Here is a 21,999-nt window from a genome sequence, read left to right as displayed (position 1 = left end):
TTTCAAAAACTTCTTTGATAAATTGACTTTGATATAACGATGGAATATGAATAATTTATTCGTTCCGTTGAATAATTAGTGTTCCACAAATCTTTTTTATTCCGACAATATTTCATGTTTTTTTTTTTAAACTCCTTGTAATTTAATTAAACATTCCTTCCACTTAATTGACCTTCATAAAAACAATTTAATATAAGATGAAAAATGGTTTTGTATGGGTATTAAATGAAAATAGTAATAACTTAATTTAAAATGATTAATTAACAATCGAATTAAGACTTATAACCGTTCAGAAACACATCCGCTCATATTTTAAAATCGATCAGATATGTTTCCCGGAAATTAAGTCCCTTATTTCAATCATTAACGACCTTTTCCAAGAACATTTTGATGTATTCATAATCAAAATTTGATGGGAGACAAAACCTATTTAACTTGTACGTTTCACGTCTTGTTTTCGCATGTTTATTACTGTAAATTTTGCATTTTTAGGCACGTATAAAAATAGGAAGAATAATGAATGAATTTTAATAATATATTCTCATTCTGTTTAAAAATGTAAATTTGTGGAATTTTTGCATAAACAGAAATGGTTTATTTTAAATGAATAATAAATTTTAAATTTAATTAAAAGAGAATTATGCTTAGCCAAAAATGTCAATATTTGTTGATGAATTTATAAATAGCTGGTGCAGTTAATTTCGACGTTTAATTATAATCATCAATCAATTTTTACAATCACAAAATTGTGAAAATTAATCAAGAACATATCGGAGTTAATTCAGGTAATATCCCGTGTGGTTCTAATAAAATTTAATACATAAAAAGTCCATTAAACAGTATTGTTGATTAGTTCCATAACTTTTGCATAATTCATAACAAATTAATAATTATTAGTGACCACTCACAAAAGAGAAATTCACTTTAAATTAATATCAATGTGATTATAAGTATAAATAGGCTGTTTTATATTCAATAATAAACAAATATGAAAATACAATAGAATATCATTATGCAAATTGAAAATTTTGATTAACTACTAATTTTAATTACGAACATAATATAATTAAGAGAGTTTTTAGCTGAAATAATTAATTCCACTCGAATGGAAATTTCACACAAAATTAGGTGAATAAAGGATAAAAATTTTTTATTTTAATTTATAAAAATCCATGAATTCTTAGGAAACTAGTTTAAATTAAAATACTTTTAATACGTTTTAAAGTGAAAAAAATATTACGGTTTACAGGTTCCTTAAGTAAAGTAAGGTTTTATGCATATTAAACCGTGCACTAATTGTAAGACTCGCTGAGGATAAAATGAAAGTAATAAATTAAAGAGAAAAATTATGAAATATTGCTGGAAAATTTTAGAGCATCGAGGTTTAGAAAGATTTTAATCCATCTGATTCTCTATTAGTTTGATGACTTATCATCACTTTAATGAAATTTCAGTATAATTAATTAATGACAAATTTTGATTGTTATACAGATTTTGAAAACTGTCAGATAAAATTAAATTTATTCTCTCTTTTTAAATTTAGAATTTATTTTATTAGTTTTTTTCATTGATTTTACTATAAATAACTCACATTAAAATAAAATAAAAACTTTTTTATGTTACAAAATAACGTCAAATAAATATTTCAGTTACGAAATTAAAAGTTTGTAATATATGGTATATTAATGAGAACAAAAGTATTGTAAAAATATATATTAAATTGTGTAATGGAATTTACGAGTTAGTAAGTTGACCTCTCGAGGCTTATTTTTATACTTTATTTATTAAATAAGTTTTCTTTGCTGCAGTTTTTTAAATAGTATTAAACTTCAATGATTAACTAACTAACTTTAATTAAATGATAAACACGTACAATATGGAAATCAATCATAGAATATTTAATTTAATTATATTATATATTAATCAAAATTTCTTACATTGACTACAAGTGCAATTAATAACGATGTTTTAATCCTTTATTTTGTTATTTCTCTAAGTTGAAATTTTAATATTAATCAAAAATAAAATACATATAATAATAATAATAAAAATAATGATAAATACTAATACATAGTAAATTTATTAATTTAAAAAATATGTATACAGTAATTGATATCAATTTTATGTATAAAGGAAGAATTAGTCTTTTTCTTATTTCTATTATTTACCATTGCGTAACAAATAAATTTAAAAATTTTAAATATATTTTGTGAGAAGTAAAACTCCAATTAATGATTACATACATTTATTTTCAAGAAAACTAATTTAAAATCAAATTTTTGTGAAACAAATTTTTTGAAGAAGTTTTTGAAAAGTAATATATTACATTGTATTATGTTATATTATATATTATATTTTATTTACGCAAATATTTTAAAACTGGGAAATAAATTACAAAATACACATAAAGTTAAACTGAATAATTGGATTAAATATACATATATAGTATGTATAATAATTAAAGGCTAAAACAACTGTAGAATTAAAAAACTATAAAATCCAACATATAAAATTTACCGCTTTCTCTAAAATTTTATTTAACCATAATAAATGGTAATATGACACATTTTTCTCAGTAATTTCTCTTCTACGTTTGACGAATTTACATGTACCTCTTTTATGTCAAATAAAAGTTTTTCTCATGACATTAAAAGCTGTACATTTAATTAATTAATATAAACGTATTGTTAAATTATATAACATATTAGGATTCGATGAACATATATTTACATGCACCTCTTTTATGTCAAATAAAAGTTTTACTCATGACATTAAAAGCTGTAGATTTAAATTAATGAATACAAACGTATTGTTAAATTATATAACATATTAGGGTTCGATTTTATTTTTATTTTATTTATATTATATTATTTTTATTTTATTTATAATGTCGCACAAATATAATAAATATTGAAAATTATGGTTATAATATTTTTTTTTCTATAAGAAAATTTAATAATTTTTGTAAATAACTAAGTTAATTAATTATTTATTTTTTTATTACTGATTTTTATCAAATTACATAATTATTTTAAAATTATTTTTTTTATATAATTAGTATTCCTTATATTTTCAATTTTTAAAATATCTTGAATTTTTTTTTAAATAAATAAATGTCTTCAGTTTATTTTTTATGTTCTAATGATTCAGTAGTAAAATAGAAAACATTACTATATACAATATAATGTAATAATAAAATACGTATTAACGTTTGACGGAAATTGTATGTATTTTTTTATTGATACAATAGGTTTTAAATAAATATATCTTATTTATTAGATCTCAGAAATATTTATATTGTTATAATATTTAATATTATGTTTGTAATATATTTTTTTCAATAAGACATTTTAATAGATTTGAATATTTTTGGAAATTGTAATATTAAAATATTAAATTAATTGTTTTAATTTTGTTTATGAATATAATATATATATTTTTGATAAATTTTATAATTGTTTTAACATTATTCATTACCATAATTTGCATTTTATATTTTTTTAAAATTTTGAAAATATTTGTAAGTAAATGTTTTCTGATTATTTATCCGGTTATGTTACTGACATGGCAATAAACATTATTATTTTTTTTAATAAAGTGAATTTTAAATATCAAGGTCGTTACAATAATAGTAACACTTATGGTAAAATAGAAAAATTTTAAATATATGTATGAATATAAAATAGACCTTTTTTAAATTTCGACACTGAAAAATTGGTTCCTAGACTTTATTAAAAAATGCTCTCCAAAGATGAGTTCTTAATTTTAATAAAAGGTCCTCCTCATGTCAGTTATCCATTTTTTTTTTCAGTCCCATATGGCGAAATCTATATCTTGCCATCACTGGATCTTATAGGAAATTTTTAATTACATTTCTTGTAGGAAATTGAACGCTCTACAAAAAACACATCTTCTAATTTTTTTATAAATCTTTCCGTTTAGAAGGTATTGGAGGTCACAGTTTAAAGAATGTAAAAAAAAAATATATTTTTGATATCTAAATTTTATAACTTATAGGAATGTAAATATTATAAAATCGCCAACATATATTTTTGTATGAAATTAAACGCTCTACAAAAAAGGTCACCTGTGGGTAGTTTTGAATAATTAATATATACCTATGTAGTATGTATGTATGCCTGGCTTATCAACAAATCGAATTGTATTTAGTACTTTAATTATTATGTTTTTTGTATATTGAATATTATTAAGTTTCATCATTAACAATTTTTAACTGAATTATAAATAGTGCAATGCGGAAATCAATCATTGTCTACCAAATTCAGTTTAATTATATCGTTATATAAACAACGACCTATTTAATTTTCTTGAATCAACAAAATTTTCTTTGAACAAACAAGCTATTGTTGAACAAAAAAAAGCCGAATATTTGAACGGTTTTTATGAAATTAAAATCTGCATGTTTGAAGTAGTAATCACGTCAGTAAAAATAGTGTGCAATATTCGTTTTAACATACATACATATGTAACATTAAAGTCGTAACGTGATGAAAACCGGACTCGATTAAAGTGCATGCGAAAATGAAAATGGTAATTAAATATTAACGCAAAATTACAGTGGCTTCGCAAATAATAATTTGCCGCCTCGCGTTCAATATTGTGTTAGTAATTTGCGCTTCCGTTACTAACTGTATTTATCGCCTTCACTAAACACTTAATGCACGAAATTTACGATCCGAGATTATTCTGCGCCACCATCTTATAACAGTTGGAGTGTAACGATCCTATTAACGCGTTCGAAATATGTTTAAATTTAATTTGATTGTTCCACACGAAACAATGTCTACGTCTTCAAGTGATTTTTCTCGATTCGTCGACGTTCCGTTGGATTGAACGTCGGAACGTTGGAACGGAGAAAGGAGGGAATATCAGAACGATGAAATGGAACGTCACCATATGCATAAATGTGGCCGTGTTTAGAGTCATCATCAACCATGATTGGATTAATAACGGGTCCGTGCGTTGTGGAAATGAATTTGCAATTGTATCAAAATTCACATGTTGAAATTATGCATCCCGTATATTATTTCACCGTGCTCCTGAACGCGATTCCTGACATTAGTATCGGTCGACAATATTCAAATGACGATGCCTATGCGATTGTTTCTGCCGGCCCATTTTTTATGTAATGAATGGCAATTTGTTGGAGTACGTGCCTGTTACAGTGAAAAGCTTTGGTCCTTTAAATTCCCGAAGAGTAGACAGAATGTAAACAAACACTAGTGGAATGTTTTAATCTAAGGAGAAACGATGCTGTGGAATGAATTAAGGGTTGTGCCTCAGTTGGTTCTTCGGCATTTTAATCTTATATAGGTTTTCTAATTTCGTAGATCCTACTGTATAATAATAATAATAGCAATAATAATCTGAAAATATTTTTTACAAAGATTTTCAAATCTTTTTACATAGATAATAGATAAACAAAATTAAATAACACTGGTTTTGAACTGAGGCAAACAAACAGTGTTTGTAAGGTAAATCGATGTGCTGAATTCGATTTTGTAATTGTTTTTTATCTACGCCAGATTTGCAAAATATAAAATATCATTGTTTTCGTATGTTTTTAATAAAACATCACAATAATTTCTCAGTTACAATTTGTATGTAATTATGACTTTTCTTGTTTCCAAGAAAATCATCTATGATTCTCTTGAAAGACTGCCAGGGTGCTGATTTATTCTCAAATAAACATTGTGAAAGAACATTTAGTAACCAAAAAATTTTAGCATACGAAATCTTAGGACAAAATCTGGATCAATTAATGGTTTATTTAAAATGTTTTGTTTTCCGGAAGAATGCTGTGTTCTTTTTGTGCGGCATAAAAAGAACTAGACCTGATAGCACAATTCTGGTTATAAATTTGAATTCTTTCTCCTTAATTTAAATAGGAGGGCAAGAAATGAATTTTGAGAGAAATACGACAACCCATTTTGCAACAATTCTCAAGTAATTCTTCTGCACGTGTATCGCTTAAAATTTAATCAAATTTCTTATCCTTTCAATTTTCGAATATGTGATCCAATAAATATTCCTTCTTTAATCTTGCTTAGTTTAAGGTATTTAACAACATTTTTTCATAAATCTAAGCCTTATAGGTAATGGTAGTAACAAATCTTTTTTGAGATCAACGAAAGGTATCCTCTACAATCTTTTACTTTTTAATGGCTTTGTATATAAATACAATAAAACCTTCTCGATAGGTTAGTTTAGAAACTCGTAAATTCCACTCTTTAATTTATATTTCGACAATACTTTTGCTCTCATTAATATAAATTGCCACTTTTTAATTCAGTGGTTTAAACCTTTATTTGACATTATTCTGAGACATAAAAGAGGTACGTATAAATTTCTCATACTTTAAACGAGGAATTACTCAGAAAAATGTGTCATATCACCCACCATTTATTATCGTCAAATAAAATTTTAAGTGGAGAGTATATTTTAAATGCTTTTATTTTTATAGTTTTTATTTGTGCAGTTGTTTTAGGATTAATTATTATACTTACTATCTTTTCTACTTGTCTAATTTCCAGTTTTACATATTTGATTAATTAAAGTATAAGTCTAAAATATTCCCAGAACAAAAATGTTCAAGGAATTCAATTCACAAAAATATAGTTTTAAACTAATTTCCTTGAAAGTAAATGTATGTAATTATTAATTAGAGAGTTTTATAAATAAAATACGTACTAAATTTAAATATTTTTAAATTTATTTTTATGTAATAAAATAATAAAAATATAAAATATAAAATTCAAAATTCCTAATGGAATCAATATATACAGTAATTTAAAAAGTTAATAATTTAATTTTACATTATAAGGCCGAATAAATTTTGTGATTAACACATAAATACATTTATAATTATAAAATATATTTGAAATATATAATATTTAATGATTAATATTAAATCATTTTATGCCAGATTATCGCACGAATTCATAAAGTTTGGAAAAATTATTTATTCTATAAACTAAACGTTTTAATTTCAAAGAGTAAAAACTAAAAGACTACATATTTTATTTCATTTATTGCAAAAAATTGAGAAAAAAAAATCATTTAATATTAAAATGTCAGTGAATCCAACGTAGAAAGGAAATAAAATAAAACTTGAAACATTACAATTATTAAAATTGTATTTACTAAAATTAGCAATTACTAAAGTGAATTTATTCAAGAAAAGTTTGTTGATTCTATAAAATTAAATGGATCGTTGTTTATATAACAATATAATTAAACTGAATATTATAGACAATGATTGATTTTCACATTGTGTGTTTATGATTAAAATCTAATACTATTCAAAAATAATGACAATAATAATAAATAAAGTATAAAATACAATAAACCTTCTCGAGAGGTCAGCTTACTAAACAGCAAATTCCATTTAACACTTTAATGTATACTCTTACAATACTTTTATTCTTATTAATATAAATTGCCAGCTTTTAATTTCGAGTCTGAAACTTTTATTTGACGTTATTCTGTAACATAAAAGAAGTACGTATAAATTCCTCATACGTAGAAGAGAAATTACTCAGAAAAATGTGTCATTGCAGCATTTATTGTGGTAGAATAAAATTTTAGAGAAAGCCGTAAATTTTAAATGTTTATTGTTGGATTTTTAAGGTTTTTATTTCTACAGTTATTTTAGAATTTAATTATTATACATATTCAATATATTTTATATAATTATTCAATTTAATTTTTTCTGTATTATGTAATTTAATTTACTGTTTTAAAATATTTATCTTATTAAAATAGTATAATTTAAAACTTTTCCAGAGCATCTTCAAAAAATTCATTTCACAAAAATATAGCTTTCCTGAAAGTAAACATAAATAAAATTATTTTATGTGAATGTTGTACGAAGTCCTAAAATTTGGAAAAAATATTTATTAAGCAAAATAAAAATTTTAATTTCAAAGTTTGAAAATCAGAACCTTGGAAAGGACTTGCATGTTATTTATTACAGAAAACTTGTAATGTTGAAAGTATATTATTTTTATTTCTGCTCAATATTAAAATGTCAGTGCTTCCAACGTAGAAAGGAAACAAAATAAGAAAAGTTTGAAATATTACATGATTAAAACTCTATTTTATGTTGTTGATTGAAACTGCAATCAATATCTCTCTTGATTTTACTGAAAATATTGAATGCAGAAACTTTTAATAAAAAAGTTACAGTTAATTTTATTATATATATATATATATATATATATATATATATATATATATATATATATATATATCAAGCAATTTTTTAAAAGAAATATTATTTGCTTTTATTGTAAGTTCAGTTAAGTTATTAATACTTTATTCATTTACGAGAATACCGTCACACTTAAAGTCACTATTTTAATGGCAGATAAAATATTCAGTTCAACAGGTGTCTCAATAAGAAATTCAATTGATTGAATTAAAACTGATAAAACCTCGCCAATATACTCTTTGTTCATCTATAAGTTAATGAATAATATAAAGTAAAATTTATTATTTACTTTTCAGAAGAATTGTGTCAATATAATCAATTTTAGTTTGGACACTTTTACTAATTTTTTTTCAGTAGATATTATACGTAATTGTAGCTTTGGTTTCAAATAATTATTGTAGTAAAATTAAATAAAGAATATAGAATCTTTATTTTATTCTAATATGTCTCATATTCAAAATAGTCTAAGAAAAATTAAATTTCCAAAAGACAAAGATTCTTTTTTTATAAATTTTTTATTGGAATACACGTTAGCATAAATTTTTAATTTTTGGTTTAATTTTTTAATAAATGTTTATAATAAACTATAAATTCACAAGTTAGTTTAATATTTATAAAATATTTAAAAACAAACTAATTATTCAGTGTTTATATAAATATTAGATTAGTGTGTTACTAAAATTCTGAATTTTTTTTTATTTTTATATTTTGTTTTTTCCATGCATAGAATAATATTTTTTTATAAATAATTCATTTTTAGCGTCGATAAAAATAATCAAGTCTACGCAAAACCACGGATAAAAACAAATTCATATCCGCCGAATGAATTAAAAATGATCCAGCGACAATTTCACTATGATAATGAGTCCGGTGCTTGTATTAGAGCAAAATGAACTGGTGAGTATGCGTGGTGCTTGGTACTTAAACATCAAACAATGAAACATCGAGACGCACTGTAAATGGGGATGAGGGGGTACCTGTCTAAGCTTTGCTGGCACTGGTTCAGTGACGTGTCTCGGTTGGAACCATCCGGTGAATGAACCGACCGCTAACGCGCCAGCGAGCACCAAAAGTGTGAGGCACAGAGCGACCAGCAGCCGACTCTGGCCAGAAAGTACCATTGCCATCGCGACCTCTTCACATCACAACACATTCAACAGTCGAGAAAAGTCATTGTGGTGAGACGGGAACGGCCTGGCGAGATGCGGGGTAACGACGTGTCATGTAGCATTGCGTGAGATGTCTTGCGAACAATCTGAACGTTGGTCCGGATGCGACGTCGCCGAGCGTCGAGACGCTACTGTGCCCAAAGAAGCGCCGAATGGTGTAACACGGAACGTTCAACGTGCGTCCGCGTTGCGGCCCGTCTGCGCAACGCCTGCAACGATACGTTTTAACATCCAAATAAATTAACTAATTATATCGGTTGTTTTAAAAACTGTTGTTGGGCTTAACGAAGCGCCGTGGGACGCGAACGGCGGGGGCGGCGGATAATGCGAAAGCTCCGGTTCGTTGTTCGGACACTAAAATGTCTCAAAAGAGCCCGTCCCCTTATCAAGAAGTTTGGTACGATCTCATTTTCTCGACGCGGCTCCGCCAATATCGGACGGCGGATCGGCGATCGCTTACGTTTATCTGTAATCAAAGCCACCGAATCGTAGATTCGGATGTGCGGGGGATGACTGGACGGCCGCACGGGCCACAGCTTCCATCTTTTCCGCAACGTCTCTCCTTGTCCATTATCGTAGATGATGGCGATGGGGTCACGTTTAATGTGGGACGAACGAATGAACGTCTAAATTTAAATCAAATGTTCCCCTTTTTTACGATTCAAGATATCGTTTACTTACTTGAAAGTTAAAGGCAGTTTAAAATTCAACCATTTAGAAACAAAGAACATTAATAGCTAAATTAATAAAACCATACCACTAAAATCATAGTAGCAATAAGGTGCAAAAATATATTTCTAAAAAAGGAAAATGGTTTAAAGAGTAAAATATTAAATAGATAAATAATTAATAAAATTTGGATTTAATCCCGAAGTAATAGTAAATAATATAAAAATAAAAATAATTTTTTTTTTATTAATCACATCAACCACTTAAGGGTTATTAGCGAATATGTATGTATATACAGTTTTACATTATATTTTATTATACATTTGAATATTTTTTAAGTATTTTATTAGGTTAGTGACTGATAATTTGTCCTCTAAGATTTCTTGGATAGTGTTGGGTATGTAGTTTTCTGTTCTTCCTTCTCGAAATTGTTTCAAATTATTTTTAAAAAACTGGCGCATTCGCCAAATATTATATATATATATATATATATATATATATATATATAAAATTAACAAATTATATTTTAATTCAATAAAATTAGTAAAAAAAGTATAATTTGTTTTTAAATTGTATAATATATTAGAAATAAAAATACCAATTTGTAAATATGAGTAATGTTGTGCATTCACCAATTTTAAGAATAAAGACAGTTATTCTAAAAAAGCTGACACATTCGACAAATATTACATCAAATCAAATATTTTTAAATTTTAGGCATGGTTTATTTCTCAAATTTATAAATATAAGTTAAATTCGCCAATTTTAAGACACAAATTAAATTGAAACAAATAATTTTCAGAGAATCAAGGAATTTTAAAAAAAACTTACATTTTCCACAAATATCACATTAGGATCCCACTTTTAAGTTTAATATTGAATTATACTCCTTTTAGTTTATTTACATATAATAATATTTTTATATAAATTTATACTTATATACAAAATGGGTGATCCAAATTTAGGACCACGTATAATAAGGAAGAAAATTTATATAGTTTCCTCTGAAGAAAATATAGTCCACAAATGTAAATTTCTGCAAAATCTCTTAAAAACGGCTGTGTTAACAATACTAATCAAGAGTATATTTTTTTTCTATGAAAAGCTTAAGAGTAATAAGAATTCATAATCTATGCTACATATTTTAGTATATATACGTATGGTCTATTTTCTTCAAGACATACTTAGATAAATAAATAATTTTCTCATTTTTTTAAACATTCTCTATTCTGTTGAAATGTTGAAAATTTCTTTATCATTAAAATTACAAATATTTTTATACAAACCAAAATTATTACCTTAAAAGATTATAAAACAATAACAAATTTCAAAAAAAATATTAACATTTCAGATTAAAATATTTCTACACCATAGTGAAAAATACACATTTATATATAGTAGTTAAAATATTAAATTAATTTCAAAGCGGATATACTGTAAATAATATTAAATTTAAACAATTTAGGAATTAAACCTGTTATTGAAAAATGAAATAAAAACAAATAAAGATCACTATGTAGAAATTAAATACAATAAATCATAATTTTAGAATAAAAGAGTATTCAAATAATGCATAACCTGTTATTAAGAAGATTCCGATCTTACTGATTCCGATGAAATACTTAAATTGCATGTGAAACAAATATCGCCTTGTATTTTTATGTTATATAAAATAAAATGTTGATTTATAAAAGTATTTTAATTAATATTAAAAAAATTTATAACAATATTCATATTAATGTTTACCTAATGCTAAAATCATTTTGATTATAGTTAGAATTAGAATATAGTAGAAAATTAATTATGCATTGGTCAGATAGGATAATATTTAATCCAAACAATTTGCCTACAAAGTAAATGTTTAGCATAACCTATAATGTTATGTATGCTAAAATTATGCAAATATTTCCTAATACTAACTTACAAAATATGTATGATGATATGATATAATGTGTCTTTAACCTATTGTTATTAATAAACTAAAACTATGCTTAATTTTAAACATTTAATATAATTAAAATTAAATGTTAAATCGAATTCCCTTCAAGCCCTTAAAAATTAGAGGGAACGTTGTATTCACCAGTTGTTGAAAATCCTTACAAATTAGATTGGCTATAATGCAACCAACCAAAAACTGGAACATGGACATGGGAATAGCCACACCGACCGCAAATACCGCAGCTCTCTTCTTTACAATCTGATTCTGTCCTTAGCAGATCAAATACTCTTATTTACAACTCAACAAAACTAAATGTAAGTCCTTTACAATGGGAAATACGGCTGCAAATATAATTAAATAAATTACTGTAGACTAGTAACTTATCATAGCTTATTATTATTAATGTGGATTCAAACTAAAAGTCCTTCGAGATGGCGTGCGAAAAATAAAGTCCGTCATTATTAAAAGTCCGTATTCCTTTTAAAAAGCAAAGTTGGATACCGAAAACTTTTAATGTCTCAATTTTATACGAACGACTCGAATGCAATCTCTGCTGCATGTATATTACAGAACGTCAGCAAATAAGACCCTGTAAAGTCGAGATGACGTCCGTTGTATAAATGCAGCAAACACCGCTTTGTCACAGTTTTACGTTATTAAGGAGTAGAAAATTTCTAAGTGAACGGATAATTATAAGACGAAAATGACAAGCCGTTTTCACGGTGAAAGCACTTCAGGAAAGTTCAACGCGGCGGAAATGAAGCAAGGAATATTTCTTAGTGGATGCTCTATTAATTGGCCGGTATTGATTTTATTATTTTGCCGTATATACTTGTTAGTTTGTACTGTAGGTAAGATGTTGTTTACAATTGAAATGAATTGTTGAAATAATAACGAGATTGTATTGAAATGTAAGTTTTAATTCGAATGGGACGCATTTTAATAAACAACAACCTTTGTAATGTCTTTGCTACAAAGTTTTCATTTATGTATTTATTACAATTCTCGTTTGTTTGATTCGATAAAAAGAAAGTTTATTTTAAGAAGCCATTTTGAATTAATATTGTTAGATTTATTGTTAAATATTTCGGTAAAACTTTAGTACCATTTTATGGATTTTGATAATAATTAGTTTGAATAATTATAGTAATTCGCAATTTAATTAAGATACATTGGTTTTTAACACCCTCACATTTTTATATCTAATCTATTTTAAATTTAAAATATGAAATGCTTTCCTTTTTTAAATTTATTTAATAATTATTAAATAATTTCGAACTGAATTAAAGTAAATCAGATTGATTTATTTTCTTATATCGAAAAAAGTTAACTCAATTTACTATTCTTCCCAAGTTGGTAATAAAAATCAGGGTTAAAAATTATGAAGTTTAATTTTATTGTCAACATTTTAATATCAATTTTTGAACTAAATTAAATTAATTCAAATTGACTTTTTTCAATTAGAGACATCCTTGAAGATAGAGCTATCTTGCATCGAAAAAAATAGTAGTAATTCGATTTAGCCATCCATATTTACTGTCCTCCCAAAATTGACAATAAAAATAAAGTTATAAAGTTACATTTTATTGTTAATAACTTTATATCAATTTTTAAATCGAATTAAATTAAACCACATTGATTTATTTTAATATAAGGATATAAATCTATTTAATTGATTATACTGACAACACAAAGTCGATAATAGAAAACGGGTATGAAATTTCATTAAATTAAATCATATTATTTGGTTTTTATACAAGGAATTAAAAATATAATAATATTTCATTAGCAAAATTTTATCAACGTTTCCCAAAAGCAAAAATGATTTTATTTATATATTTTTAAAAAACTGAAATCACAAAAAGTTTATGTTTAAATAAGTCTGTAAATATGAAAATTATTCTTATTATTAATTATGGTACATTATATTTTAACATTTCTACTTAATCTCTATTGTTATTATTATTATTATTATATTATAAATTGTGGATCATTTCTGCAATAAGAGCAATAAATATTTCAGTTTAGATATTTTTAATATTGGGTATACAGATTAATGCTGCAAATAAGGAAGTTTTTAAAAGCAAGACAAATCTGATCATAACAAAACTTTTTAAAGAGCTTAACGTTAGAGTAATAAGAACGTAAAAATTTTAATAAAAAGATAATAGCTTAAAAATAAAATTAAAGAAGTATCGTATTATTTTTACGCAAGTTGATTTAATAATACCGGAAAATGTATATTTAATCAAATATTTCATTTTATACAGCTTTGAGTTGATTAAATAACATGAACGAAAATTAAGATTTATGAAAAAATAAAATCTCATATTCAGTTCCGTTTTTAAACGCACATGTTGGTTTAAGTTTTTAATGTATACCTTGTAATTAATTACATGCAAACTCCATTTAATATTGCCATTTAATTTGAAGTGGGGATTTACTTTGAGTTACAGTATAATGAAGTGTGTAAACACGGAGGGTAAAATATGTGTGTATTAAAATATTATGAAAAGACAAGAGGAATGGGAATATTATGTGTATTTTGGACAAGTTGATGTTTGTTTGTTTACGATATCTAATTATTCAAATTTAATGTAATAATAAAAGAGGCTTTTTGTGTGTCTATTTTCTACATAACTAGCCAGGACTATTTTTGGTTGTTCTAATTATCCAACCTACAACCTTATATTCAGTTTTAATTAAAGCTGTTGCACCGCACAATTTTCAAGAACACAGATAAAAATACAATGTGGTTTGCATTTCAAAGATGCGGTTATCGGATAAAACATATCTGATGCCGAAAATTCATATTTATTACACAGGTTCATGCGGCGATCAGATAAAAACCGAACAGATTCAAATGCAAACAGGCAGAAACCGGAGCCGGATTAAGTCACTTACCTCGTAGGGTTCGCCGAGTGTCGGACCCGCCTGGGCTATGTACAGCGTCGAAGCGGAATCGAAGACTAACTCCGCCGGATCCTTTTTCACCGCCAACGTTTCCGTCTCGTTGCAGTTCAAATACAACGTCACGTTTTCGGCGGTCACCTTAAACGCGAACCTTGTCCATTTACCGTAAAACCTGCCCGTTAAAAATGGACGCATTAGATGGATTTCATAAAATTAAAACCGTACCGACCTGTTAACGGTGAAATTTGCGATGGTTTGGGATACGATCTCTGTGGCGGCCGTGTAGAACAGGGAGATGATGAAGGAGCCGGTACCCTCCGGCGTGATCTTGACCCCCAGTTGCACAACGGTGTCGTAGGGGTTGACCACGGCGAATATGAAGCCGCCGCGACGGCTTCGAGGTTTGGCGCTGATCAGGATCGAGAATTCGGCGGACAGTTTCTCCGGCAGGATTTGCCGGTGGGCGATCTTTACGTCCGATCCGGCTCTGAATCCGAACGCCGGGAAGCCGTCGTGACCGTCCTCGTCGATGTATTGGGTTTTCGAGTCGACGAACGGGATTTTGACGGCGTCCAACAGGTCATATTCGGAAACTGGAAGTAAATTACCATAATTAGTTGTGTTTATAAAATAAAAAAATAAAATTATAGATTATCTTAAAATACATATTCTTTTTTTTGTAAAATAAAATGAACTCAAATGTGTAAATAAATTTTTAAATAGGCAATAGATCAATAAAAACCAACTAAAGCTGATTATTTTATTGTACATTTTGCTTGTTTCATTAGCATTAACGTTAACATTTTGTTTAAAATCTGAACATTTTCAATTTAGCTGCTTCTAAATTAAAAAATGGGAGAAATTTTTTCAAAATACCTTTTAAATAATCCGCATAAACATTTTTTATATATTTTATGAATAAATCATTAAATATTAACTTATTTTTATTTAATTTTCTTATTTTTGAAGTGAAAACTTTCTAAGCCGCGTTGGTAGGGGAAAATATTATGGGTTCGCGACAGCGACATGCTCGTCCTTCTTTAGTCTGAATTTAGTTAGTTACTAAATTCAGATAAAATAAAAAAAGTTGATTTGGCTGGTAATTTCGGTAACTAGACCAACAAACTGTGTGTCTGCCGGCGTTTCAAGATGTATCCGAAAACTAGACCTTAAGAATAAAATCTCGGAAGTAGGGAGTGAGTTACGGAGAATGAATGATTTTTTAACTCTATATTTTGGAAGCTGTAGATTTGAGAGCATTCTGAAATCAGGTAAATTTTTATTAATACAGTGGTTTCGTTAAAAGCCTCCAGCTAAGCCGGAAATGAGTTTGACGCTATCTATTACTGTTTTGAAAGTGGAGGGTTCATAGAGAAGAATGCCGTCTGAAAGGAATCTCTATATACAAATATTCGAAATTTTGTGTGAAAGCCAGATTGATGTTGATAAATTAATTCAAACATTATGAAATTTCAATTTTTTTAAGGTTGTAAATCTCGATTCGTTTGTGGAAGGGTTAAATCTCAATTAGGGTGTAAAAGGTGGCAAAGGATTAGAACTATTTTTGGATAATTTATATCAACAAAGTATTTTAACATTCCAATGGTAATAAATAAAAAAATATATAATAATAATAACAGGTCGGAATGAATTTTTATTTTGAATTGATATTAAAGAGGTCAAATTTTAACTATTATTGAGTATATGAGTATATAACGGTATAACTAAAATATCTGTAAAATCACAAATTTTTATGCTGGAAAGTTCAGTTTTGTCACGCACGTTAATCAACCACTAAGAAAACATGTTCCCAGGATATTCGTTATTTACGTTTAATTTTGTGTATTTCAAAAAATCAATAACTTTGTTATTTTGAATGATACACTATGTACGTTTTTGTGTAATTAAATTAAATATTAAAAAGTCCCTCGATTAATAAAAGCATATATTTAGCTTTATGTATAAAATACAGGTGTTGAATTTATCAAAGTTGGTGTTACTTCCAGCAAAACAATAAATGAAATTTTACTGAAAATAAATTAGGAAAAGTTTTAATTGCTAAATAATGAATAGTTCTTTACTTTTCCTTATATGTATATAAAAAAGTTTTAAGTATTTATATTTACTTCCTGCAATATAATATAAATTAACTTTTAAAATCTGTTTAAAATTAATTTACACTTTTATAGACAAATCGAGATTCAGAATTACGTGCTAATTATGCACCTAAACAAAAAGTTGTTTGTTTTAATTTCAATGGTGTGTTTTTTAATGAAAAGTGCTTGATGTAGTCCCATCCAGCATATAATAATATTTAATAAACTCGAACGCAATTTGAAATAGAATGTTTAATTAAATGCTTTAATGAAACATTTTGTAATCTTATTTTAGCAGCGTACCTAATTTAAAAAAGAAATCGAATGTGTAGGATGTAAGTATCTCAGCGTTGCAGGGAATTTTAGCAAAATCATTTTACATCCATTAACTCTCGAATTTAAAAGTAATTTGGTTAAATTAAAAATATGTTTTAAATTCGCAATTAATATGTTATTTGTTTGAATTAGGAAAAATGAACGATTGTTGTGAATTTGTATGTTACATAAATTGAGATTGCGTATTTAAAATTTGTTTTATTCAGAACTTTATATTATTGACTATTCAAGCATTAATTATTGTTAGTCTGTGTGTTTAATTAATTAATTTTTTATTGTTTTTAATAATAATACTCTTGAAAGTATATATATTTGTAATTTTATCTTAAAATGAATACGTATGCATCTCAGTGATTTTAAGTACGAATTATTCATATTTATGCCGTCAATCATACGTATATGAATATTTTAGATAAGCTTAATTATGGAAGGAAATATTAATTAACTAATTAATTAAATTTGAACAACAATGGTATCTTATATAATTAACACGACATTTCTGAACTAGTGATGTTATTAGTAATTTATGATGATATATATTATAAATACATTTGTAAATACGTTCCGGATTTTGGTTTTGATTTATTAATTAAAAAAAAAATCTATAAAATTTACATTTTTCTAAAATGATAATTAATATTTCAGATTTATTACTTTTTTAATATTGCTTTAATAAAAAATATTTAATAAAAAATTATAATTTTAAATTATAATTTTATAAGTCATATAATTATTTTTTATTTAACAAAATAAATATAAACTTAATAATTTTGATATTCCCGTACCAATTTTAATTACCAATTACGGCCAATGCTGTATGTACAATTAAGGTAATACTTTTGTGTAAGTATTTTATTATAAAATTAGTATTTTATTATAAAGTTAGTAATCACAAAAGTTGTCTAATCAAATATTTTTTTAGTATCATATTCTTATATGTAAAACATTCACATCTTGCAGTGAACAAACGTTGCGTGTTCTAGATCGATTCAACCAAATAGTCGCTGCAATATTTATCTTGGGACTTGAATAATATATGTTGCTTTATATTGGCGTCTTGTAACAAATTATGGCCTTGCAATGGATATATGCAAGTAGTAATTTTTAGTTCCAAAATAATTTAGTAGCAGACGTATCCATTGTGAACTTACGATTCACAATGGATACGTCTGCTTTATAATTATGGGAAAGACTAATAATAAAGAAATACACCTAATATTTAAATTAATATTTTAATATTAAATAATTGTTGAATTAATATTATTTTACAACTTCCTTATATCATAAATCCTGCATTTCTGAAAAGCCTCTAACTCATTAAATAATGACTTAGTTGTTGACTGCTTTATATTTGCGTTACGTAAATTATATATTTTTTTCGTCATAACATTATTATGAAAATTTGCAATCAAACTTTTCCCCCCTTCTGTCTGTTTACAATTTAAATCCTGCATTTCTCGGAAGCCACAAATTTATTAAATAATAAATTAGTTGTTCCGAGTTTGCAGTAATCAAAATACATTTTCCGTTTGATAGCTATTAATTATTTATTTTATTAATGCCAGCACACTGGGAAATGCTACTCTGGATAAATATTTGCCAAGAAATGAGCAACTCTCTGCCTTCTTTTAACAAAATAACTTCCTACTCAAAACAAATTGTTATTCACTGTTTACTTTCGTTTTACTAACAAAACGCGAACAACATTTATATAGTAAAATACAAGACGTACATTTATTCAATAAACATTAATCCAGTTGTGTTGCGGCAGGAGCGGCAGCATCTGCTAACTGAAATGCACCAGGAACTGGTAAGAATATTAATTTATTTTAAGTTCGTCCGTATTCTTTTTTACCTATTCATTTGAGACAGTTAATGCGAAATTAAAGTAGTTAATTCAGTGCAAAATGGCAGCATAGATAGTGCATATTATGGTAATACCGTGTTCAAACATAATAAATTGAGCGAGAATTACAGACCGGGGCACAAACAGTTCGGTGGATCATTAGCATATTTTGCTATTACTGTAAATATCGAACAGAAAGTAAATGTTTTCCATAGATTAACTCATATATGTAAAAAAAGAGGGACACGTAAACCTCGAGTGCGTATTTTATTCGTGTCCATTTTTTTTCGCCAGTCGCAATAAAAGTAACTCGACAATGGGTTTGTTTGTAGATCGTATCGACATTATGACCGTTAACTACATATGCAAAGGGATAAGTGAAAAAGCTACTTATTAAGCGATAGGGGCTGTTTTTAGATATTTGCATATTCAGGAGGGTTCATGTACGAGAATTTTTACGATTTACTGTTGTTTTGTACTGGTGATTATTATAAATTTAATTTAGTTCTGGCGCATTGCATGAATTTTATATTATTTACTGTAATTGGGTTTACATTAATAAACCAATTAAATAGTGCAGATTAACGAATATGTATGTTTAAATAATCGTTTTAATTATGTAATTCAATCAAGCAATTATATTTGTATAATTTATTTCGATAAAATCAATTTCGATTATTGATCTGGTCTTTTTGATTTATGTCACTCCTTTAGTGCTATGTTGGAACAAAAATTAATTGGGGGGTGTTTTATAAAAAGTATATTTTAATTTGTAATACAAATAATAAGTAACATTGTTTAATTATAAATTGTTCTGAGTAATTTATTATTTTATCTGACCCAAATACGATAGTCTAGTAAATAAATATTTATTTTAAAAATGATATTCCAACATTAGTGTTCTGTTTCAAACGAATATAAAATGTAAAGATAAACAGGAAACAGTTTTATGTAATAATAATAATAGTATAATTCACTATTTTTCTGACTCAATTAATTAATTAATGACATTAAATTTTCAAAAAAACCAACTATACATTTTATATAATATAAAAGTATATTTAAATTTATAACAGCAATAATAAGTAACATTATTTAATTACAATTTGTGCTGTATGATATACTATTTTATCTGACATAACTAAGCTGATAATTAAGTATTTATTTTAAAAATGGCCATTCAGTTTTAAATGAATTATATAGTTCGGTTTTAAAGTTATTACCTGAAAAATGTTAATTATTTATTAATAACTAAATAAAGAAGAGATAAATAGGAATCTGCTTTTATGTAATTTGTATAATTCATTATTTCCTCTGGCCCAAATAAAATAGTGTTAAATAATGTTAAATATTTATGCTTGAAATTAACACATACTACACAATTTACTTTTAAAGGAATTTTATTTTAAAAATAGCATTTTAACTTCAAATGAATTATATAATTATATTTTTAAGTAATTACCTGAAAAATGTTAATTATTTAAATATTAATTTAAACGTAAAGATAAACATGAAATGGCTTTTATGTAATTTTTGTATTATTCATTATTTTGTCTGGCTCAAATAAAAGAGTGTAATAGTTAAATATTTATGCTTGAAATTTTACAACATAAAAATTATTTAATTATAAATTGTTTTATATAATTAATTATTTTATCTGACTCAAATAGTATAGTCTAATAATTAAATATTTATTTTAAAAATGATATTCCAAATTTAAATGAATTATACAGCTCTATTTTAAAGAATTGCCTTGAAAATGTTAATTATTTATTAATAACTAAACGTAAATGCAATCCTGAAACAGCTTTTATGGAATTTTTGTATTATTCATTATTTTATTTGACTCAAATAAAATAGTGTAATAGGTAAATATTTGTGCTTAAAATTAATTTTAAATGAAATAAATGTGTTTTCAATGAACTACTTGAAAAATATAAAAAGTATAATATATTTATTCATTGGTACAAATATACATACACTGGTTTTAATAAAAAATGCAATATACGTATTTTAGTAGTGTTAATATCTATATAAAAAAGTGAGTATTATTTACATTACTTAATTGTAAATTTTTCTATATAATTAATAATTTTATCTGACTTTAAAAGAATTATATAGTAATTATTTATTAAAACTAAATGCAAGAATAAACAAGAAACAACTTGAAGTAATTTTTGTATAATTAATTATTTTATCAGACCCACATAAAATAGTGTAAAAGTTAAGTATTTATGCTTGAAAGTTGAATATTTTTGTTACTTTACCACCTTATGAATTTTAGTTAATTTATAATGTAATAAATGTTTAAATGTTTCATAAAAACCGGTTGTAATTATACATGCATTATTAAAACAATAAAACATTTTAAAAACCAATAAATATTAATATATTTAAGAATTATGGTTTATTTTTGATTTGATTTACGGTTGTGTATTTTAAAATGCACATCATATTATGAGTAACGTATTTATTTGTCGAGTGGCTGATTTAAGTGTCCTTACTGAATTTTAACGCACTGTATAATTTTCTAATATCCATTCTAAATATTCTTCAGGCGCTGTCATCTTCTTTGTAATTGGACACTCCGGTCCGCTGAATGAAACTACTAAATTAGAAAAAGCCCATTTACTACCTGAAATACTTTTAAAAAGGATCACTTAGTTTCATGGCAGTCGGTTGTTGTTACGTATTACACACCCGATTAATTGAACCCCCGGGGTGAACAGCGTCCGGACCCGGTGACAAAATAGATATTGCACCTTCTGTGGGACATAAAAAAATAAATTTGCGTCCGT

The 21,999-nt window shown here is 25.9% G+C and overlaps 1 protein-coding gene across 8 annotated transcripts in view; it reads right to left on the bottom strand.

Annotated features, from left to right (window-relative positions):
• LOC109599587 (collagen alpha-1(XVIII) chain) overlaps window positions 1-21,999 on the bottom strand; it is a 233,932-nt gene that overhangs the window by 91,089 nt on the left and 120,844 nt on the right. For 6 of the 8 annotated variants that reach the window (XM_049962847.1, XM_049962845.1, XM_049962850.1 and 3 more), the window contains exons 3-4: window positions 15,153-15,516; window positions 14,915-15,095 (exon numbers count right to left, since the gene is read on the bottom strand). In XM_049962847.1, coding sequence (XP_049818804.1) covers window positions 14,915-15,095; window positions 15,153-15,516 — 545 coding nt within the window. Of the gene's footprint in view, window positions 1-9,210; window positions 9,462-14,914; window positions 15,096-15,152; window positions 15,517-21,999 lie in introns of those variants that run through there. The other 2 variants (XM_049962852.1, XM_049962851.1) reach the window with 2 other exon arrangements.

This window comes from Aethina tumida, chromosome 2, assembly GCF_024364675.1.
Source record: "Aethina tumida isolate Nest 87 chromosome 2, icAetTumi1.1, whole genome shotgun sequence".
Classification (NCBI taxonomy): Eukaryota; Metazoa; Arthropoda; class Insecta; order Coleoptera; family Nitidulidae; genus Aethina; species Aethina tumida.
This window is presented reverse-complemented; position numbering and strand designations above follow the sequence as displayed.